The following is a 24,281-nucleotide window of genomic DNA, read 5'->3' on the forward strand; positions in this document are numbered from 1 at the left end:
AGTAAAAATTTAAATTTAATCTTTCTTTAATATTTTCAGTGCTGCCAGCTATTGCAATTTTATTGTGAATCTTGCGATATTGGGTGTTTCTTTTTAAAGCCTTAGATCCTGGAGTCATGTTATTTTGAAAGAAAGCTTAAATTAAAAAAAAAAAAAAGTGTGCGTTTCTTACCTTCATAGTTTGCAGAGAAAAGCTTGAAAATGCATTCCAAGTGTACCCTAAGGGTTTAAAAAATAGAAGGCAAATAAAAAAAACCACATTGTTTTTGTTTTGTTAAATGTCGTGAATTTTAAACCAGTCATAATTTTTTGACACTTTGAGTTGGCAATACAATTGATATTTGCCAGGTAGAATAAATATAGCTGAAGAAAAACTTCAAATGTGATGTTCCCTCAAAAATATAATTAATAAGAAAATCACTCTCATAAAACAGAATTTTTTCCCCATCCTGACTGCTTTATTTTCTCCTTGTACTTATGTGCAGTGTGGTTACCTAAGACAATCTTCCATATTATGATATACAAAGTTAGAGTTGGTTTACTTGTTTAAAATTGTGGGATTATTGTTTTCTCTCTCTTTTTTTAGAAATTCTCCATATATGTTTTTTCATAAAATCATCCAGTCTCCCTTACAACATGCTCATTCATTACATTTACTAAATTTAGGAAATTGCTAAATCCATGTAAATCACTGGACAAATAATTGAATAAATATGTGAGGATCATGGTTGTATTGATGTTTAGTTTATTGTATCTTACATAGGTAGTTCTGATGACCCTTTGGCTGACCTTTCAGAGGTCTTGAACACAGATGATGATATTCTGGGAATACTTTCTGATGATTTAGTAAAGTCTGGAGATCATTCAGGTATGTGCTTTTAAGGGCTCCTTGGTGGCTGTTTTCTTTGTTCTCTTGATTATAGACACATTTCATGTGTTATGTTCACAGGTTATGTGATGTGTGGCTTTGATATTTATGTAACTGTTATATCTTAAGTATACTCCAATTTCAGAAGGACTTTTATCTCTTCTTTTACAAAAAAAACAAAAACTTGTCAGTGTTTTATTTTACTCAGCCCTTTGCTTTGCTGCTTGTAAGAGAATAAAAACAGCTGCTGTTGTCTATCATACCTGCGTAGCTTTTTCAGCATGCAGCAGTGTATGCTCTTAGGTTTTTTTGTTTTGTTTTTTTTTCTCTTGTTATAATCATCCATTTTATCTGGTTTGGGTCCTGTAGGTCTTGATTTATGCACTTTCCAGGTTGAGAACTCACCCTCCCCATTTGGTAAGAAACTAAACAATGGATGACCCGTGGTTAGAAGTAGTCATCTTTCCTAGTGGTTTCAGCTGAAAGAACTGTTTGTGCATGCATAGATGTTAGTGCTTCGTTACTCTGTGTAACTAATCCATGCTTTCATTTTTTGCTATCTTTCTGTGTTGTTTGAGCCAAGCACAACTTACAAAACCTGCACTGTGCACTTGATAGAATTCTAGAGAGTTTTCTTTTGAATTTTTTAAATAAATTTGCTGTTTTTGTGTGTTTCACAATGCAAAACTATGCATTTTCTTGCTTTCTTTCATATTTGACAGTATTACATATAGTAGTATTAGTGATATATTTGTTTTTAACTTAAAAACACATCTTAATTATGTCAATGTATAAAGCATGAATAAAAAGATCAACATCAGTCTTTTTTTTTATCACTGGTGATGATTGATCACTTTTACATAAAACTTCTATATAAAACACAGATTTATGATAACTAGAAGAAGCATGCTATATTATTTTAAAGGTGGTTCTTAGTTGGAATTTGGTGCTGCAATACCTTTCAAATACTAAAGTCAATTGTGTACAGTATTACCAAGAGTCTGTTGCTTCTGAGATATTTTCTTAACTTTTAAAAGGATATTATACATGTCACAGAAAAAGTAACAATTGTATTTTCTCAACACCCACAATTGTATTTTCTAATTTAATGCAGAATATTTTAGCCCTGTTTTGAAAGTAGAAACTGCTGCCATTTTAATATATGCCAGATATTTACTAGTATGAACTGTGTTTTAGTAGATTTTTAATCTAACACAGCAGGAATCATGGGAGTTTTGGGGGATACTTAAGATCAAAGGTAACTTTCAGTCAGGTTTAAATGTACCTGCTGCAGGAAATTCCTGTTTTTAAAATGAACAAAATAAAAAGTTCTCTAAGAGCTTGTCTACACTACCCGCCGGATCGACAGGCAGCGATCGATCCAGCGGGGTTCGATTTATCGCGTCTAGTCTAGATGCGATAAATCGACCGCCAAGCGCTCTCCCATCAACTCCAGTACTCCACTGGAGCGAGAGGCACAGGCAGAGTCGACGGGAGAGCGTCAGCAGTCGACTCACCACAGTGAAGACACCGCGGTGAGTAGATCTAAGTACATCGACTTCAGCTACGTAATTCACGTAGCTGAAGTTGCGTAACTTAGATCAATCCGCCCCTCCCCCCCTGTGTAGACCAGGCCTTAGAGCATTAAATGTTTGAAAACATTCAGTGACTAAATTTAGAAGTCCCGTTACAACAAAATTTGGTTCAAAGTCTAATTCTAAGCATTTAATTAAATTAGATGTCTTCCTCAAACTATGGAGCAATCTAAATCCGATATTTTCTGATTTTTATTGATGTCTTATTTTCCCTTGAAAATCAACTTTTAGATTTTAGCAGATGGCTTTAGTTTACAACTAAATTGTAACCAAAAATAATTTTGGAAATGTTTTATGCCCTTTGTCCTGTGTCAGTAGATTTCATTGTTTACAGCTGACTTTAATATTCTTACCCCTTCAGCTGGACTAGATATTGGCCCCATCTCTGATGATCCTTCCTCTCTGCCTCAGCCAAGTGTCAATCAGAGTTCACGGCCCCTGAGTGAAGAACAATTAGATGGAATTCTCAGTCCAGAACTAGACAAAATGGTCACAGATGGTAAAATGTTTGTCTTACATGTTGATCTTGTAGAATACTTAACCAAATGCTTCCTATTTTCTATTATTACTGTCTATGTAATTTTAAAATTAGCCTTTGCACTTACAATTACAGAATTAATTTTATTATGTTTTATCTAGAAGAGTGAAATGAATTATTGCTAATTTTGTGTTATATTTACTTTGACCAGGTGCAATTCTTGGTAAACTGTACAAAATTCCAGGTATGTGTTCTTCAGCATTGCTGTCTTTTATTAAATTTAGTTTATATAACAGTACCTGCCAAGTTATGCATATTATTTTTACAGAGCTGGGAGGAAAGGATGTGGAAGACTTGTTCACTGCTGTACTGAGTCCTGCAACCACTCAGCCAACTCCTTTGCCACAGCCTCCACCTCAGTTAATGCCTTTACACAATCAGGGTATGTCTTCTGTTCCTTTTAAAAGCGGGCTGTACAAAACCAATTGTGTATCTTTCATAGTATAAATATGATGATAAACTATGCTAGGGTAAATACTCTGTATGCTTTCTTTCACAAATCATTTTGAAATTGAGTGTCTGATACATATGTGAATGGATTTTGATATCTGAGAGGAAAAGCGATCTTTTGTTAGACAGACTTTTTGTGAAATACTGGAGCTGTTACACCGGCTGACTATGGTATAGTACTGTAAGTGGTCTGTAATAAAGCAGGGCTCCTATTATAACATTTTGTCTCATTGCTTTGTCAGTACATTTAAGCACACTCTCACGGTGAAGGAGTTAATCTGCCCCTTAATTATAACATTTTTGTCTAAATGTGACAGTGCCATTCAGTCGAATTTCTGTAAAAAGGTTAATTTAAGAAAGTTGAGTAGCACTATTCAAACAAGGAAAAGAGAGCTAGCATAATTTTGCAATATTTCAATTATAGGGAAGGAGGGGACAGATGCCTTTTTTGTTGTTGTTGCAAAACCAAATCAAATCTGTTTCCCAAGCCATGAATCCAGAAGAAGGCTGGTTATCAGGCTTACTTTATTTAGTTCTATTATCTTGGATAGATTTTTCTGAAAAAATGCTGGAATATGTATCCTAGAATTCTAGGTTTTCACTCTGAGTGCCCCATCAATGGTATTTCATGGGTTGTTTACATGAGGGGTTCCCAAGCTTTGTTCCGTGAGGCGCACCTGTGCAGCTGCATTATGCACTTCGGCCCACTATTAACACGGTTCCATCAGGGAGAGTGACACCATGGGGCGTGCCTGGCCCCTCGCCTCAGCAGGGACCAGGGCAAGCAAGAAGGCGAAGGGGTCAGGCAGGTGCCACAGCCTGCCCCTGCTGACACCCTCCACCTCAGCAGCCCGCTGAGTGCCTGGAGCTCATCACCTGACAGCCATGCCCTCAGTCACTCACCCAGCACCCTGGCGTGCCTCACAGGCACCCCCTGCTCAGGAACAAGGGAGGAGCTTGGGGGTCCAAAGTGCTGGGCAGAGGCAGGCGCTCAGGCTGGGCCTGGCCGTTACCTCTGACAGTCCTGATCACAGCGTTGTCCAGGAGGAAACAGAGCGGGAGTGCTGAGCCCAGGTCCCTGGGAGGGCCGCGGGGCTGATACTCCAGGGGTCCTGATAGACACAGATCATGCTGGCTCAGAGTGGGAATGGATGCAAACCTTCCAGCCGCCCTGAGTGCCGCCACCTCTTGGCCGACCCCTTTTCCTTGCCTGGCAGCTCCGCTTCACCCTCTTGTCACCTCCGGGGACGCTAGGCTCCTCTGACCCTGGTGAGGGTCATCGCCAGCCGCGACTACACCAATGTATATAGTTTTGGGGAAGCAACATCCTCCTACCCTACCCCCAATCTCTCCCCCTGCCGACAGACCACCCAGCACTTTTAGGTTGCGGCCCACAGTTTGGGAACCCGTAGTTTACATAATATCCAGGCACATCGTTATAAAAGCATTCTTTTCTCATCAGCCAGCATCTCTAGTAAAGTTGGCACTAGCTCAGGTGCAAGCAGAGAGCCCATTATAGACTCATAGACTTTAAGGTCAGAAGGGACCAATATGGTCATCTAGTCTGACCTCCCGCATGATGCAGGCCACAAAAGCTGACCCACCCACAACAGAATCTTCCAGCCTGCGACCCCTGCCCTATGCTGCGGAGGAAGGCGAAAAACCTCCAGGGCCTCTGCCAATCTACCCTGGAGGAAAATTCCTTCCTGACCCCAAATATGGCGATCAGCAGTACCCCGAGCATACAGGCAAGATTCTACAGCCGGACCCTCATTTTACCCGCGATTGCACGTTAATGCCTAATTGACGTTATCCCTTCAAACCTTATGATGTATTTGTGCTTCAGAAATCTATTCCAGTGTCTAAATTGATTTCAGTAGTGAGTAATTCTAGAACCACCAGATATCCTAAGAAAGGAAAAAATAATTTGCTTCTTAATCTGGATGAATTTCTAGAAAAATATAAGACTTCAAGAAGTTCTAAAAATGAGATAATTTAAAGCAAACGAGAGGTAATAGATTACATGGCCAGTTTGTTCCTGTGTCATGTCTGCACTAATATTTTAATGATACAAATAAAATGCTCTGCCTTAATAGTGGTGTAAAATTGCTAGACTTAATATTTTATTGAAATATTGAGGTACATTTGACTAGATTTATTTATTTCATTGATAAGAGTGTAGAAATCATAAGTTAGAAAGATTTACTCTGGTATACCAACCATCTCTGAAGAGGAGATTCCTAATTAAATGGTTAATATTTATTTAAGAATTGTGAAAGGAGATTGTGTGCAGTGCCTTCGTGTCTGTTATCTGGCATCATGGAAAATCTGGCATCATCTCCTTTAGGGGAGAACTTTGAAGGCTAGAAATATCACAATGGTTGGCAGCCTGCGATACTGTAGAGCTGTCTGTAAGCCATGTTCTAGTCTTTGCTAGATGCCAACCAGACAATCTTAGTTGCTACATTACAGCTGAAGGGGCTTAGCTTTTATTATTCTCTATTATCGTTATCTATTGTCCCCACTGTGTTCCTCACCCTTATATATTTGGACAACCACCAGTTACTTCCATTGTAGAAGCAGGAGATCCTAGATGCTGATTGTAGGCCCCATGGATACAGTTGCCAACAGTAAAAGAAAATATGTTCAAATAAACAAAGGATCTGGGGCCTGCTGCACACCCATATAGAGAAGAGTTGTGTGCACCTTTTGGTGAATTTTAGGTTATTTTTCATGAACTCATTTCCAAGTATTTAATAATATGTAACCAAGCAGCATTAACAGATATTCAAATCACTAACTAAATAAAAATAAATGCTCAAAATTGCTCTTCTATTTCCCCACCCCAAAAGATACATATATGTAAGATGGAATAATATAACACAGGCTAGCCTGAGATATAAAATGAGTTAAGATGGGAAAATCTCAAAGAATCCTTTGACTTGCCAAAATCATAAGAAACTTGTACATACTGATTGGATATAAAGGAAAGGGCTCACTAAAGTTTATGGTGGTGGGGAATGTCATATGTTCATAACTCCTCTCCAAAAGGTTAAAGTTGGCACATAGGAATGTAGGACTGAAAGGGACCTCCTGGGTCATCGAATCAAGTCCCCTCCTATCACAGGCAGTCCCATCATTTAATCCTGTCATATAATCTTATCAAGCTCCAGTTTAAAAATAGTTAGGCCACTTCCTCCTTCTACTGATATTGGAAGCTGAACTAGAACCTCACTCCTCTGAGGGTTAGAAACCTTCTAATTTAAAGTATAAATGTATTCACAACTAGCACCATAGAATGTACAAATAAGTAGTTTCTCATTAGACTAAAGGCCTATTCCTCGCCAAAGTTTGTCTTGAACAACTTGAAAGCCTTCAGACACTCGTTCTTTACATTGATCATTTCAACTTTTGCCTTCCAGGGGAAAGTGTGTTTTCAAGAGTACCACTTATGAATGGCCTGATTGGACTTACCCCCCATCTCCCTCATACACCTTTGGCTCCTGGAGCTGGACTAGGCACTTTCTCTCCTATTACACAACCACCGTACAGTGATACCAGGTAAATCAAGCTGAAGAATATGGAATTACTCAACAGTTAGCCTAGCTTGAGTGGTATCAGAGAAGCATACTTGCCACTGTACATTTTAAATGTTTATTATTTGACAGAAACATTAAATACGTTTTAAAACTTTTTTGCTCTTTTAAATCTTTTCAAAAGACATGATACTAACGGCTGGAGTAGTGAACAGAGTGTTTATAAAATAAATTTTCATATTATATTGAGAGGAAAATTAAAAAATTAAACATCTGTTTTGATTTGTCAGGGATAAGAACCCAGCATTTAATCCAGTGGTAAATGATCCTAATAGTTCATGGACACCATCTGCTCCCCCTATGGAAGGAGAAGGGGATACAATGTCCAATGCTCAAAGAAGCACTCTGAAGTGGGAAAAAGAAGAAGCACTTGGTGAAATGGCAACAGTAGCACCTGTTCTGTACACAAATATCAACTTCCCCAACCTAAAGGAAGAATTCCCAGGTAAGGGAGTGATTTATTGTGTAGGGGCACAAATTTTGTAACAGTTCCGTTAGGCACCTTTCTTCACCAAAGCATTAACTGTTTCTACTTATAAAAATTGTCTGAAGAATTATAAAATCATCAAAACCCTGCAAACTAAAACAATATGTTGGTTTTGGTTGCAGACTGGACTACAAGAGTGAAGCAGATTGCTAAACTGTGGAGAAAAGCAAGCTCACAAGAAAGAGCACCATATGTGGTAACAATAACTAAAACTAGCATTTGTACATTTAATCTGTGGGGTGTTTGGTTTTAAAACTACTAAGGCCTGGTCTACACTGGGGGGGATTGACCTAAGATACGCAACTTCAGCTATGAGAATAGCGTAGCTGAAGTCGACGTATCTTAGGTCAACTTACCTCGCGTCCTCACGGCGCGGGGTCGACTGCTGTCGCTCCCCCGTCGACTCCACTTCCACCTCTCGCCGCGGTGGAGTACAGGAGTTTGCGGCAGAGCGATCGGGGATCGACTTATCGTGTCTACACTAGACGCGATAAATCTATCCCTGATAGAGCGATCACTACCCGCCGATCCAGCGGGTAGTGTAGACGTACCCTAAGGTTCCAGAAGATGCAGTTTTAGACCTCTGTAATTTTAGAACTTGTTTCTAAAGCTATTTTCTCAGCCATTCAGTCTTAATATAAACTACATCCATTTATTTATTTATATTACCTAGAGGCCCCAACCAAGATCAATATGCTAGGTGCTGTACATACACATAGTAAGAGACACTCTCTTCCCCAAAGAGCTTGCAATCTAAATGTCTGCTGATGGTTGTTATTTGTGCACTATCAATGTGATTAACACTCTACCAACATAGAAGAAACCACAGTTCCCGCCTCTAAGAGCTTTCATGCTGAATAAGATAATTAAAACTACCAAGTGACTGAAGCTCAAAAGCCAGCTTTCCTGCTCTTACTGTTGCTTTCTTTACCTTATCACTTTTTAATATGTACCGATCACTTTAAAAGGGGAGCAAAAATGTCACACCAACTTGAGGATTTTGTAAGAAGCTGCAGGCATTAATTCAGCTGCCATTATGGCCATGCGGCTCTCATCCTTGACTGCTTTTTTAAATCTTTAAAAAGATTCATTTCTGAAAGGTGCAATATACATTTGAGAACTGTAACATAAATCTGAAAAAGCAACTGTCAGGATTTGATACTCAGAAGGAGCCAGATTCAAAATGTCAGCCAGAAGCGACTTCCTGAAGCAGCCATTCAAAGTTTAAAAGCTCCATTATTGCTTGAAAATGCTTATCTGAAGAGTTGTTATTGTGCAGTCCAATTTTTCTTTGTCCTTAACCCTCAATCCTATGCTTGTACTGCTAGCCTGACTCAGTGGGATGCATAGAGGCTATTTAATGTAGTCCACTAGTGCATCTTATTCTCCTGTAACTGAAGTTCTCCAAATGAGTCCAAATAAACCTCTGTTGATTCATCGTACCTGGGAGCCGCCTGTTTTCTTCAAATCTGGGACCGCACAAATATAAGATTTCACATGTGTATTGGTATATTTGTATTTCTTTGGCCCTGTGCTGCACATAAACAGAATCTCCTAACCTACATTTAAAGCCTCTATTGTTACTGACTCTTTTGCCCAACATGATTTGGCATACACAAATCCCACACTGCAGCTTTGTCAAGACTATAGACTTGCAGTTAGTAGCTCTGGTTACAAGAGAGTAACCTAGTTTGTTCATGATTGTGTGTGATTAAATCAGACCACATAAATAATTTGGTTGTAGATTTTGTAGGAAGAATGGGTAGATGCAGTACTTACACATATCAAAAAAGAAAAATTACTTGTATTTTTATTTTTTCTCAGCAAAAAGCCAGAGATAATAGAGCTGCTCTGCGCATCAATAAAGTGCAGATGTCAAATGACTCCATGAAAAGGCAGCAGCAACAGGATAGCATTGATCATAGCTCTCGAATCGACTCAGACCTCTTTAAAGATCCTTTAAAGCAGAGGGAATCGGAACATGAGCAGGAGTGGAAATTCAGACAGGTGTGTTATATTTGGTCATTTATTATTGTGGGATTTTTTTTATTGGTAGTTGCTGTGCTTAATGGATTAAAATCAATTTTAATCTATCCAAGGAAGGAGATATAAATTAATAACATACACTCTGCATAGAGTGAAGATTTTGGTCATAAGAAGAAAAGGTATATAAAAATATTTGACTTATTTTTACCACTTCGGTTGATTGTTAACATAATTAATTATCTTTATTTCTGTGGGGCCAGCTAAGAGCAATGGTGTATGCCCTTTTCTGTCATAGGTCACAGAAAAGGCCTTCACCCTGGGTACTCTCACTTTAAATGAGGCTGGCACTTTTCTGTTACTCCAAAGCCCTTTACCGCTTGTTAATGAGGCTGCATCACTTCTTTAGTATGGAAGGTTGGCAAGCGGCTTTGTTCCTCTGGGAATCTGGGAAATACTTTTCCCCAATCAGTCAATGGGGAGTTTGCCAATGTAATTTAGTTTCATAAATGACCAGGCATTCTGCCTCCACTGTACTTAAGCTTTTAAATTATTCTTAACCGTTCTCATATGTCTCTAAAGATCCTAATTTGTTGGTGCTCAGTCATCAAAATGCCCTTGCTTATGTTCTCAGGACTAATAAATGTAACCTTTTCTCTTCCCATCTTAAACCAGCAAATGCGTCAGAAAAGTAAGCAGCAAGCCAAAATTGAAGCCACACAAAAACTTGAGCAAGTGAAAAATGAGCAGCAGCAGCAGCAACAACAACAACAGTTTGGTTCACAACAGCTTCTGAACCAGTCTGGCTCAGACACACCTAACAGTGGGATACAGAGCCCCTTAACGCCTCAGACTGGCAATGGAAATATGTCTCCTGCTCAACAGACATTCCACAAAGACCTATTTACAAAACAACAACTACCTGGTACCCCTACTTCAGTATCCTCAGATGATGTGTTTCTCAAACCACAAGCGCCACCTCCACCCCCAACCCCAACTAGAATGCCAGTACAGGATCCTCTTGCTCAGTCACAGACGCCTCAGCCTGCGTCACAACAGATGTTTCCTCCAAGTACTACAAACTCTAGACCGCCCTCTCCAATGGATCCTTATGCTAAAATGGTGGGAACACCTAGGCCACCACCTGTTAACCAAAACTTTGTCAGAAGAAGTACTATTACACCAATGGATACCTGTCCACCACCATCATCTGTATCCAGGCCCATTCAAGTGAGTGAACCAGCAGGAAGCAGGCCTTCACCAGTCAGAGATTCATGTTCTTCATCTCCAGTTAGCAATGACCCCTATGCAAAACCACCAGATACACCCAGACCTGTAATGGCAGCAGATCAGTTCCCCAAACCTTTGGGGGTACCAAGATCTCCCATAATTATGGAACAATCAGGGAAAGTTCCTTTAACAACTGGAAGCAATGATGCATTCACTAAACCAGCTTCTAGAACTGATATATTTCAAAGACAGAGAATACCTCCTGCTGATCCATATGCACGACCACCACTGACTCCTACTCCCATTGTTGATGGCAGCCCTGGACCCTTTAAAACTCCAATGCGTCCACCACAGTCCCCACAAGATCCTTATGGATCAATGCCACCAACACCAAGACGCATTGCTGTTGATCCATATGAAAGGCCTGTTTTGACACCAAGGCCAGTGGATAGCTTTTCCCACAATCAGTCTAATGATCCATACAGCCAGCCTCCTCTGACTCCTCACCCTGCAATAAAGGAGCCTTTTGCCCATCCGCCCCGGGTAATGCGACAGCAGAGTGACTCTTTCTCTCAGTCTGGACCCATTTCAAGGCCAGCCTCTCAGGACCCTTATTCCCAATCTCCAGGTACTCCTCGGCCGGCTGCTGACCCTTATTCCCAACCTCCAGGAACACCTCGACCCACCACTGTTGATCCATATATGCAGCAACCACCCACACCAAGACCTGCACAGCCAGCAGATTTATTTGTTCAGTCTCCAGCAAATCAGAGACATTCTGATCCATATGCTCAACCTCCTGGAACGCCAAGGCCAGTTATTAATGACCCTTATTCTCAGCCACCAGCAACTCCAAGGCCAGGGATTCCAGAGAATTTTAACAGACCCACGGTAAGACCAGGACTAATGCCAAATCGAGATCCTTTCCTGCAGACATCCCAAAACAGAGGAACTGCTCTGCAGGGAACTTTTGTAAGACCACCAGATCCATGTTCTCAAACTCCAAGACCAGCAGGACCTGCTGTAACAGAATCATTTAGCCATGCTCCAGCAGCCCCAGCACATGATCCTTATGATCAGCCTCCAATGACTCCAAGACCTCAGCCAGAAACTTTTGGAACTAGTCAGCATGCCCACGAAGCTGATCAGCAAAGGTCTGGATCTGAGGGCAACTTTAATGCATCTGCAAATTCTCCAATGAGCTCTCAAGGGCAGCAGTTTTCCACAGTCTCACAAGTTTCTGGCCCAGCACCAACTACAGGAGTAACGGATACACAGAATACCATGAACATGTCTCAGGCAGACACAGAGAAACTAAGACAGGTGAGCTCAGTATACAATTTAATGTTTATGCTATTAAAATGTCATAGTTAGAGGAATCTCCCATTTTACATTGTGTTTCACACACCCACTTTATAACAAAGCCCTTTGGCCAGCCCTTGGCCACTTGACATGTTTCCCCGGCCCATCTAACAAAATCAGAATATGCAGAATGCAAGATTTCAATATTTTTAAGGAGTAAGTTTCTAATTCTTATGTTTATGAAGAAAAGTTTCTCAATTTTGACTAAGATAGTGCTGTCTAGTTTGAAGGTATTTCTACACCATAAATTAAGGTGATATTGTAGCATGAATAGGCATACTGATGCTAGCTTTGATCTAGCTAGTGGTGGTAAGAGTAGTAATGAAGATGTGGCAACATGGACCTCAGCGTTGGCTAGCAACCCAAATATGTACCGAGGGCCCCAGAAGGGTTGTACTGGGGTGGCTAGGCCACGCCACACATCTTTACTGCTATTGTTACCTACACAAGCTAGATTAAAGCTAGCACATACCTACCCGTGCAACTGTTACACCTTAATTTGCAGTGTGGACATAGCCTAAGAGTTTGATCCTACACTCATTGATGTCAATGGCACAACTCCCATTGACTTGCTGGTGTAGGATCAGACCCCAAGTGAGATGCAAACTGCTGCCATTGAGAAGTGTGTTAAATCTGAAGTTTAATTATTACACTTTACTTACCAGGTTTTCAAAAAATGTAGGTGTGCTATTATACATTGAACCTAAGGAGTTACTCATGCAAATGACCAAATAAGTGTCAGAAATAGATGTGATCTCAAAAGTGCTCTGCTTAGTTTCTCTCTCTCCCGCCCCCCCCCCCCCCCTAGATGCTGAATAAACAGTAATTTTACTACGGTAGAACCTCAAAGATATGAACACCAGAGTTACGAACTTACCAGTCAACCGGACACCCTGTGGAACCGGAAGTAATTAATCAGGCAACAGTGGATACACACACAGGAAAAAAAGCAAATACTGTTCTGCCTCTGGGCTTTTGGCTCAAGGCTTCAGCGGGGGGGTTGGGCGGGAGGGAATTGGGGCTGCAGCTGCGTGACGGAGGGTCAGGGCTCCGGGCAAGGTGGCGGGGTCAGGGCTTCTGACCCTCGGGAGCACCAGAGCGCAGGGCTTTAGACCTGGGGGGAGTGCTGGGGCTCATGGCTTCACTCTGTGGCTCCATTCCCAGCTTCAGCCCCGCAGGGGGCGCCGAGGCTCGGCACTTCAGCCCCGCAGCTCTGTTCCTGCCTTCAGCCACACGGCTGTTGCCGGGGCTTGGGGCTTCAGCCCTGAAGCTCTGTTCCCAGCTTCAGCCCCACAGGGGGTGCTGGGGCTCGGGCCTTTAGCTACGAGAGGAGCACCGGTTTCAGCCCGAGCACTCCCCCCGTAGCTACAGCCCTGAGCCCCAGCCTTCTCCCACCAACTGAAACCGGGAACAGAGCCATGGGGAGCCCCAAGCCCCAGCGCCCCTTGCAGGGCAGAAGCCGGAAACGGAGCTTCAGGGCTGAAGCCCTGAGCCCCAGTGCTCCCCCCAGGTCTCAAGCCTTGAGCTCTGGTGCTTCCGCAGGGCAGAAACCCTGAGCCCCAACCTGGGGCCATGACTCAACCACCACCACCCCCCGCACGCCTGCAGCCCCAACCACCCTCTGGCTGAAGTCCATAACATCTTGTTCAGAGTTACGGAACATTTCAGAGTTATGAAAAATCTCCATTCCTGAGGTGTTTATAGCTCTGAGGTTCTACTGTAACTAAATTACAGTTGCTACCACAGGGCCTTCTTCTACCCACAGTTTTGTTAGCAAACTTCCCAGCATCATCAGAAGGAGATACAGTGTGGATTGAGGATCTGTTGAATGAACCTAACCGTGTAGCCCTGGCCCACTGACCATGACTGAAAATGTAATTCAGCATTCTGCATAGAATATTTGCCACCTCTGATATAATGTGTTTATTTCTGGCCTTGACACATCTCAGGCTATTGGACCTTAAAATTGTGACATTCGAATGTAGATAAAAACTATTTTGTGTCATTTTTTGAGATTTCTAAATGTTACAGATTAAAAGTTTTCTTTACCTTCAAGAACTTGAACAGTTGGACAGACCTGTGAGGTGTTTAATAGTATTAATGTATCCTGGCTTTAAAGGAAGAGTAAAGACACTGATAAAAAATATTGTAATGATCTCAATTGTTTATCCACAGGCTAGGTACAGCAGGGTTATTGGCTGTTTGAGTTCACCCACAGTCCTCTACAAGTGTGCCTCCACGCTTATTTGGAGGGACCTTTGCTAGAGGTTATGGGGTAGATTGGTTTCCATGCAAATTCGTCCTTTCTCTGTTTGAGAATGCTGACATCAATTATGTTGGTGATTTCTGCAATATCTCCACCTGACCATTAGGAACTGGACCAAGAACACCAAATCATGTCACATAAACCACCAAATAGCAAATAAGTATTAGATAGTAAGGTCTCTTGATCACTGCTGCCCTGGACCACATTCCTTCTGGGATTATGCTAGTGTAGATTCTGACAAAGATCAGAAGGCAGAAAGTCCACCTTGGGATGGGGATGAGGCTGAGGTTAGAGTTGTGGAAAGTAGCTTAATCTCCTTTTGCGTGAAGGAGCTCTAGGAGCCTAATGCAGCCTAAAAATTGACAGTGCTGGCCAGGAAGGGGGCCTGGCCAGGGTAGTGTCTGCTACTGCTGTTAAACCAAAAGCAGTTTTCCCTAGCGGAACTTCTGATCACCTCTCCTCCTTCAGAATTCACCTCTCCTTATGGCACAAAAGTGTTTATGACAGCTCCTTGTGCTAACATTAGTGATCTGGCCTGTTAGCCAAGACACATACGTTAGGCATAGTATTAATGTAAGTGTGAATTCTTATGTTAACTGAATGTATTATCCTCTCCCCACTATTCTGTTCACCTGTATCAAATATCCCATAACACCTTGCATTAGTTGAAGTAAATTTTGGCTTACGTAGGTAGGAAAATTGTCAGGATCTAGACATATGGGTGTTTTACCATAACAATCGGTAAGGAGTTACTCACACACACCAGTACTGGAATGTCCCAAAGGAAAAGGACAAGATAAATGATTGTTCTACCCTGGTACACACCTAGGAAGTGCCTTCATGCCCTTTGGTACCTGGAATGCCTGTATTCAGAACAAAGAGATAGGGGGTGTACCATGGGATCAGAAAAACAAAATAGAAAGCTGATTGGTTAAATCTAGTTTCAGATGATGCACAGAGTACCTTTTTGCATGCAAACAGGATGAGTATAAAAAGAATAACTTTAGCATTGTAACTTTGGAAGAACCTTCTTTGTAAGGTGAATTTAACAACACTGCATGAGAAGGCTTTCTTGAAACTGGTCTCATATTGAGCCTTTCTTCCTGTATTATATTGTTATTGACTTTGAGCAATAAAACTGACTGGTATTGGTTGTTTGGTCTCTTGAATATATTTCATAACGAACTAAAGTGTGGTCAAGCAATTTACTATACAGTTTCTCAACAGACCCTTGGTGAATAGGGGTCCTTGAGGTGAAAGGTCTCATTAGCCTCTTACCAATTCCCTGAATCATGTCGTCTGGTTTTTGATTAATTTGCAAGGGAATTATAGGGTTTTTTTACTAGTGAGTGGGAGGGAAGATTGTTCCATTTATACAAGATTCTTGGCTCTGGGGGACTTGACATTTTGAAAGTAGATTTATTTCAATAGTGAACATAATATTTTTTTTAAACCAGCGCCAGAAGTTGCGTGAAATTATTCTGCAGCAGCAGCAGCAGAAAAAGAATGCTATCCGTCAGGAAAAAGCACTACAGGATCCAGCCACGCCTCCCCATGCAGCTCCGCATCAACACTGGCAGCAAGAAAATCTAAATCAGATTTTTAACCGACCTCCTCCTCCCTACCCTGGGAATATTAGAGCATCCATCATCCCTCCAGGTGGTCCAAGGTTCGCAGTATTCCCAAAAGATCAACGTGGACCATTTCCCTCTGATGGGCAGTTTAATAGACCCCAATTTCCAGGAGATATGACAGCCATGGGAATGAGGCCTCATGGTCTTAGGTATGAATTTTGATTTCTTAAAACATAAGTGTTTAAGAGAGAGTTCTAAACTGTTATAAGGATTTCCAGTAAGTTGGCCTGTGCTACATTGATGTAATTTGCCTACCGCGGCCCCAATCCTGTAACCACTTATACACGTGTTTAGCTTTAAGCACCTGTGTAATCACATTGAAGTCAATATATAAAGTTAAGTATGCATGTAAGCATCTGAGGTTATTGCAGCCTATATTTTTGCACTGGTTGATTGTGTGTGTTACTGGAAATTGTTCAGCAATTAAAACTTAGTAATACATTGTTGGGTTTTTGTCAGTTTGGGGGAGATGAAGGGTGGGAATTTTTTTCCTTGCATTATGCCACCTGTGTACACAAGGCCCACAAAACTGCATTTTTAGGCATTTATAAAGAAAATTATTTAATCCAGTTTTAGTTTTCATTTATTAATATGGCATCAATGAAATATTATTGTCCTTGTGTAAAGTATACACAATCAAGAAACGACTTGTATTCTATGTCATTATTTTTTTAAGTAATGCCAAGATGTGAAATAAATATCAATACTGAAATAATCGGGGGGGTTGGTCCCCTAATTTTTTTTTACACTTACTGAGTTCAATTAAAATATGGATTGTCTAGCAAGATAGTTTTTGCTGTAAGAAGCATTTTTATCCAAGTTTATTTGGGTTGAGGGGTTGGTACAGCACAAGTTGTTTATTTAAACATAATTAATACAGTTATTTTAGTTAATTTTTTTATTCTGTTCAGAAAGCTCACTTAAGTTTGAGATTGGTCAAAATAAAATATTTATTTAAATGCACTAAAGAACATAATATGTAAAACATTTAAGAGATTAGTCATTTTCTGAAATATGCCAGATCAGGTGGGCCAAATGAATCAAGAGAACTAATTCTTTAATTAATCTTTGATTTCAGATTTGGGTTTCCAGGAGGTGGACATGGTCCACCAACAGGTCAAGAACGTTTTCTTGGGCCTCAACAGCAAATGCAACGCGCTGGAGTTCCACCACAGCTGAGAAGATCTTTGTCTATAGATATGCCTAGGCCATTGAACAACACACATATGAATAGTCCAGCTGGACTGTCTCAGCATTTTCCACCACAGGGTATTCAGGTTCAGCAACACAATATACTGGGTCAAGCATTCATTGAGTTACGCCACAGAGCCCCTGATGGCAGACCAAGACTCCCCTTTAATCCCTCTGCTGCTAATGTTATAGACCCAGCACCCCAGCATCAGCGGCATACAGGATTTATACCTAGGCAGGACTTTCAGGGTCCAAGACACCTAGATCCAGTGAGACGTAATCCTCAAGGTCTAACTAACCAGTTACAGATGTCTACAAGTTTGGAGCACTTGCCACAATCTCAGCAAGATAATCATGACCATCCACCCGTGCTTGTCATGCGTTCCTTAAGTCATCCCCCGGTTAATGATGCTTTTTCAGGGACTCCTTTGCCTACATCTGCACCCACTGAGGCACCTGGGAATCTACAGATTCCCAACCAGCCAACTGATGGATTAGAAGAGAAGCTTGATCCTGATGATCCCTCTGTAAAGGACTTAGATGTCAAAGACCTGGATGGGGTTGAAGTCAAGGACTTAGATGATGAGGATCTTGAAAATTTAAATCTAGATCCAGAGGATGGGAAAGGAGATGAGTTGGACACTTTAGATAATCTAGAAACCAATGATCCTCACCTTGATGACCTCCTGAGATCAGGGGAATTTGACATAATTGCATACACAGACCCAGAACTTGATCTGGAAGATAAAAAAAGTATGTTTAATGAGGAATTGGATCTTAGTGTTCCTATAGATGACAAATTAGATATCCAGAGCAAGACAGAAGAACCAAAACAGAAAGAACAAAGTGATAAAACTTCAGTCCCCACTGATGCACTTTCTCCGCAGAAGAAATCTGCTATGGAAAGTGAGATTAAAACAGAAGTGCTTTCTCCAAACTCATTAGATGAAACAAAGTCTGAAAATGAAAAGAATGATGGAAATGTGGAATCTTCAGGCCCTCAGGTTGCTGCTGAAACAAAGTTAAATGATGGAGAAAAAGCTCCTGTGCAGCCTAATAATCCAGAATTACCTGACAAAACTATTACTACGAATCGGGAAACAACTGTGTCTAGTCCAAATGTTGTTCAGGGCCCTGCTAAACTGCCTGCTCAGGGTGTTATAAATTCTTGCAGTATTTCTGGATCCACACCAGTCCTTTCAAGTCTGCTGGCCAACGAGAGTTCAGATAACTCTGACATAAGGGCATTAGGCTCTTCACCTCAGTCTTTGCCAGCAACACAAACAAATCACGTATCGGGTGTTTCTCAAACACTAATGACACCTGCTGGACAACTCTTGGAAAACGCTTTAAATTCTAATCTGACCGTGGTTCCACGAATAAACCATAGCTTCTCTCAAGGGGCAACAGTAAATCCAGGATTTATCCAAGGTCAGTCAACCAATCACAGCTTTGGGACAGGACAACCTGGTAATCAAGCCGTGACTTTGGCAAGTCGCCCTGGTCCCAGTGGCATATCTGGTCCCCAGCAGATAATGCTCCCACAGACTCTAGCCCAGCAGCAAAATCGGGAGAGACCTCTTTTACTAGAGGAGCAGCCTCTTCTTCTGCAGGATCTTTTGGATCAGGAAAGGCAGGAGCAGCAGCAGCAGCGACAGATGCAAGCCATGATTCGTCAGCGTTCAGAGCCATTTTTCCCCAATATTGGTATGTATGTGATACCTTTGTTGGTACTGGTTAGTTCACTAAACAAATACCAAAAGAATATATTAAAAAAATCTGACGGGTCTAGTAACAAACATACAAAGGCATTTAAAACTGAATTTGTAGCTGGCATGATGAAGAGCAACTTGACTAGTAGTTACAGCAGGAGACTGGAAATTAAGCCTATAGGTGAAAGTACAATTATTAACTCCCCCATATTGGACCTAGGGAGAAATTGTTCTGCATGTACTTAAAAAAGAAAAGTTCTGAATAGAAGCTGGCAATCTGTTCTTACTGGTATAACATAGCATATCAATTTATAGTATTTAGATTATAAAACAGGTATTTTAATCCACAGCTCGTTAATGCAGGGATTCTCAAACTGGGGGTCAGGACCCCTCAGGGGGTCGTGAGGTTATTACATGGGGGGATCGCAAGCTGTCAACCTCCACCCCAAACCCCGCTTTGCCTCCAACATTTATAATGGGTTAAATATATAAAAAAGTGTTTTTAATTTATAAGGGGGGGGTCGCACTCAGAGGCTTGCTATGTGAAAGGGGTCACCAGTAAAAAAGTTTGAGAGCCACTGCGTTGTAATACGAAAATGCTAAAAAACATACTGAGTCAATGTGTGGTAACGGAGTCTAAACACAACTGGAGCTTTCTGACTAGCTGTCACTGTTATATCAATAATGTCTACTAAGTGCACAAGTCAGACTCCTTTTCCTGATTTTTTTATATATAAATTCTATTTCATAATAGCAGTAAATTCCTCCTCTGTGTCACTGTTCATGGTGACTAAGGCAGGCCTGTCAAATACCTCCATTAACTTGGTGATGTTTGTAATTTAATGGATTCACCCTCTAGCCAAGTCTCCTGTTCCAGCCTCTCTCAAACTAATATTCCTTCTTTTGCGTTTCTTGGCTCACTGTAGCAATGAAAGTTATTCCATTTGCTATAACGGGCACTGTCAATCCCATTCCTGAGATGCTTGCTGAAGTGCAAGTTTCTTACAGAATATAGAAACCTACAAGTTAATCTCTAGTTATAAAGTGAAGAAAAAAATTAATTTGAAGTACGCATGGTTAAATGATTGTAATGCAGTTGTTTTAAACTCAAGGGATTAGTACACGTGCCAGTATTGGAAATATTCATTATGTTGGTAGTTCAGTAAAATCAAAATGTTCAGCTGTGTAATTCACCCTTTACTATTTTTGTTTCATAGATTTTGATGCAATCACTGATCCCATAATGAAAGCAAAAATGGTAGCTCTTAAAGGTATCAATAAAGTAATGGCACAGAGCAATATGGGGATGCCACCAATGGTTATGAACAGGTAGGCAAAAGATGACACTATTGTTTAAAGTAAAAAAGTAAACGTGACCCAAAGTATTATAGCCTTTTAGCCACCAGCATCAATAGACCTGAAGAAGAGCTCTGTGTGGCTTGAAAGCTTGTCTCTCTCACCAACAGAAATTGGTCCAATAAAAGATATGAGCTCACCCACCTTGTCCCTCTGGAGTCTGAAAAGTCATTCTCAGCCACAGCATCAGCAAATTATAGCCCATCACAACTATTCACAGTGAATCATAATAAGATGTAGAAAAAGGCCAATGTTATCATTTAGCTCATACTCCATGCCAATACAGCATTGCTCCCTAAGGTAAAGACAATGTGATCTAGTGGACAGGACACTGGACTGGAACTCAGAAGACCTGAGTTCCATTTTCAGCTCTACCACTGACCTGTTGTAAGACTTCGGGCAAGCCACTTCATCTCTCTCTACCTGAGTTTCCTCATCTGTAAAATGTGTAATGATATATACAGTAGAACCTCAGAGTTATGAACATCAGAGTTACGAACTGACTGGTTAACCACACACCGCATTTGGAACCAGAAGTATGCAATCATGTAGCAGCTGAGACCAAAAAAAAAAAAAAAAGCAAATACAGTGCAGTACCGTGTTAAAGATAAGCTACTAAAACAATAAAGGGAAAGCAGCATTTTTCTTCTGCATAGTAAAGATCTATGAATCAAAATTGCTATTCAAGATTTAGTTACTTTATTGTTGTTACTACCATAAATTTCCTAGTGCTTTTATCTAGACTAATTTTAAATGGTCCAAGCAGTAGAGCTTCCAGCACTTCCCTCATAAGTTTCTACTCCATAGTGTAATAAAGCTGACTGTTAGTAATGAAGACTTCACCGTGGTGGTCCATGCCCTTGCCACTTCTAAGATACATTACTGCAACTGTGTCTATTTGCAGCTACCCTAGACCAGCGTTTTTCAAACCATGGGTCGCAACCCACTACTGGGATGCAGCATGTAAGGCACTAGGTCGCCTTGCTCTGGTCAGCACTGCCGACCGGGATGTTAAAAGTCCCATCGGCGGTGCTGCCCATCTAAGGCACGCTAGTGCCTACCTTTTCCAACACCGCGCTGTGCCCTGGAAGTGGCCAGCAGCAGGTCCGACTTCTAGGCAGGGGGGCCATGGGGCTCCACGCACTGCTCCTGCCCCAAGCACTGGCTCCACGCTCCCGTTGGCTGGCAACCGGCCAATGGGAACTGGGTGGGTGGGGGGGCTGCCTGCAGGCAAGAGTTGCGCAGAGTTGCTTGTGCGCCTCCGCCTAGGAGCCAGACATGCTGCTGGCTACTTCCGGCCCGCAGCGCAGTCCGCGGTGCATCCTGGCTGCATCGCTGACTGGGAACCACTGGAGGTAAGTCCACACCCCAACCCCTTGCTCCAATCCCCTGCCCCAGCCCTGAGCCTTCTGAAACCAGGAACCCCTTCCTGCACCCCAAACCCCTCATCCCCGGCCCCACCCCAGAGCATGCATCCCCAGCCCAAAGCCCTGACCCCCTTCTGCATCCCAACCCCAGGCCCCACCCCTGAGCCCCCCCAAACCTGCAACCCCTCCTGCACCCCTGACCCCCTTCTGCATCCCAACCCCCTGCCCCAGCCCTGAGCCCCCCCAACCCGGAACCCCTCCTGCACCCCAAACCCCTCATCCCCAGCCCTGAGTGCCCCTCCTGCACCCCAAACTGCTCATCCGCTGCTCAGCACCCTGACCCGCTTCTGCACCCCAACCCCCTGCCCCAGCCCAGAGCCCCCTCCCACACTTTGAACCCCTTATTCCCAGCCCCACCCCGCAGCCCTCACCCCCGCACCCTAGCCCCCTACCAAACCCCTTATCCCCAGCTCCATTGAGTCGTGGGCATCAACAATTTTCTTCAGCTGGGTCCCCAGAAAAAAACCACTGCCCTAGAAGAGTACTTAAAAACTTGTGCTAGTGCAGATTGTAGTGGCACCCATCCTCAGTGGGTAGATTAACTGTGAGCACTGCCTTCCTCTTTGTTTCTAAATGCAATAAAAGGAATTGGTTGTGATATTTAGAAGCCATGATCTAGGACACAGCTCCATGACAAATTCCATCTCCTTCTGTCTTGTCATTGTGGTTAAGGTCTTTCGGGTTCCATTTGTTGTTGCTCCTTGGAGTTACATTGTCCAAGTTTAGCAGCAGTGCCTTTTAAAAAACAATTCATAATGCCCAAAATGCTATTTACCCTAATTTGTGCAGGTATTTATACTGTGGTATCTAAGCACATTGAATCCTACTTTTTACATCACATAGCATTTAAAATTCAAGCACAGAGACTTCTCCAGTGATCTGTATGCATTCAGCCACCCTTATGAATCATCACTATTAGGAAACTCCCGGTAGCTCCTGGTATAAGGCAACTTAAGCCATTTTTAGTTAATGCCTTTGTAAATTATAAGGCACAACAGGTTGAACTGAGGACAAAGTGTTACAAGGGTGAAATAAGAAATATCCTTTTCAAAATCTGGCAAGTAATTAGGATGTAGTAGTTCTAACAAATATCTCTAAAAGGTTTGGAAGTTTTATTTTAGGTCAAAATAATTTGAAACAATGCATCTTTACTAAAGTGCTCATTAGTTTTAAAAGTCTGTTATAGCTGATCTTTATGTATCAATAGGTTTCCCTTTATGGGTCAGCCAATGTCAGGAACGCAGACTAGTGAAGGCCAGAATCTTATGCAGCAACCAATCACACAGGTAACATAACTTGATATGAGAGTTACAGCAGAAGTGTTGATAAATTATGAATATTTTATTTTCTTCTTAAAAGGAATTGTGATTTAATCACTTTGCTTATACATTTTACTGGTTTTTAGGATGGAAGTTTGACACCTCAGATTTCTAGGCCTAATCCTCCAAATTTTGGTCCTGGTTTTGTCAGTAAGTATAAACCTTATAATTTCTTGTATATGAACTTGGGGTTTCATATTGCAGTTTCTTTTTTAAAGGGAAACGTCACACATGAATACTTGATTGCCAAAAAATATTTTCCTAGCTCCACTAATTCTCTGGCTTACTTAAAATTTATCATTTCATAATTATGATATTAATTCAAAACAAAATACAAAATCTTAAAACATTAAAACAATATCAATAGTTCAAATTAACATTTTGTATAAAAAAAAATCTTCAAAAACATCGTGAGGAAAGATGGAAATTTTATACAAATATGAATCTGATAGTACTAATCATATAGAGTAATTAGTATTTTCCATTGGCAAAAGAATAGTAATTAATTCTATATTAAACTACAGTCAGCTATCTCAAAAAACTAATTACTACTCTGCTGGATCTCTATTGGAATAGTTATCCAAAATCACAAGTTATTTTTAATTTAAAAATCAAAAAGGGCTTTGCATCATCAGTCAAAAAGAAAAAAGATTTTTGGAATTTAGTTATGCAAAGCTTGTCAGAAAACCAGAAAAACTAACTGCAGGAACCTCTACCTAAAGAAAGAGCAATTTTATTCATCCAGAATTGGTGATTTTAGAAATACTTGGAAACGTGTATCTCTTTTAGTTGATATACCTAATATTTCTTTTCCCAACACCCTCCCCGAAAAACTGTAGCCTTACATTCTATCATGAGAGAGATTTAACTGTAGATTTAAATACTGTACCTTTTTTTACATATCCTAAGAAGTTTTTATGTCTGCAAAAAATCTCCCCAAGTATTTAAAAACAACAAAAGAGAAGTAGCTAGATTCCCCCCTCTAGATATTGGAGGCCCAATGCACAAAATGCAATTAGAAACTTTACTCGAGTTTTCTAGACTTTCTGGGGGGGGGATTTCCAATAGCATTCAGCATTGATTTAACTATAATGAGAGCAGATCTGGGCCAATATTGAGCACTTTTGAAAATCCCCCCCCCCCCCCCCTCTGTTTTTTTTGATGCAACAAGCAGTTACCCTTAACTAGGACATGTTAATATTTCAGTATGTTCAATCTCACTTTCTTGAGCCAAATGTCTTTTTTCCACTTCCACAAAGATATACTC

The 24,281-nt window shown here is 41.3% G+C and overlaps 1 protein-coding gene across 1 annotated transcript in view; it reads left to right on the plus strand.

Annotated features, from left to right (window-relative positions):
* Nucleotides 1-24,281, plus strand: part of KMT2C (lysine methyltransferase 2C) — a 323,379-nt gene that overhangs the window by 262,013 nt on the left and 37,085 nt on the right. Inside the window, exons 27-40 of the mRNA XM_065399612.1 lie at nucleotides 764-868; nucleotides 2,834-2,962; nucleotides 3,153-3,185; nucleotides 3,270-3,383; nucleotides 6,874-7,012; nucleotides 7,278-7,492; nucleotides 7,657-7,730; nucleotides 9,359-9,541; nucleotides 10,193-12,070; nucleotides 15,833-16,158; nucleotides 17,088-18,907; nucleotides 20,130-20,241; nucleotides 22,903-22,981; nucleotides 23,101-23,164. Coding sequence (XP_065255684.1) covers nucleotides 764-868; nucleotides 2,834-2,962; nucleotides 3,153-3,185; nucleotides 3,270-3,383; nucleotides 6,874-7,012; nucleotides 7,278-7,492; nucleotides 7,657-7,730; nucleotides 9,359-9,541; nucleotides 10,193-12,070; nucleotides 15,833-16,158; nucleotides 17,088-18,907; nucleotides 20,130-20,241; nucleotides 22,903-22,981; nucleotides 23,101-23,164 — 5,271 coding nt within the window. The remainder of the gene's footprint in view (nucleotides 1-763; nucleotides 869-2,833; nucleotides 2,963-3,152; nucleotides 3,186-3,269; nucleotides 3,384-6,873; nucleotides 7,013-7,277; nucleotides 7,493-7,656; nucleotides 7,731-9,358; nucleotides 9,542-10,192; nucleotides 12,071-15,832; nucleotides 16,159-17,087; nucleotides 18,908-20,129; nucleotides 20,242-22,902; nucleotides 22,982-23,100; nucleotides 23,165-24,281) is intronic.

The sequence above is a fragment of the Emys orbicularis genome, chromosome 2 (genome assembly GCF_028017835.1).
Source record: "Emys orbicularis isolate rEmyOrb1 chromosome 2, rEmyOrb1.hap1, whole genome shotgun sequence".
NCBI classification, from domain to species: domain Eukaryota; kingdom Metazoa; phylum Chordata; order Testudines; family Emydidae; genus Emys; species Emys orbicularis.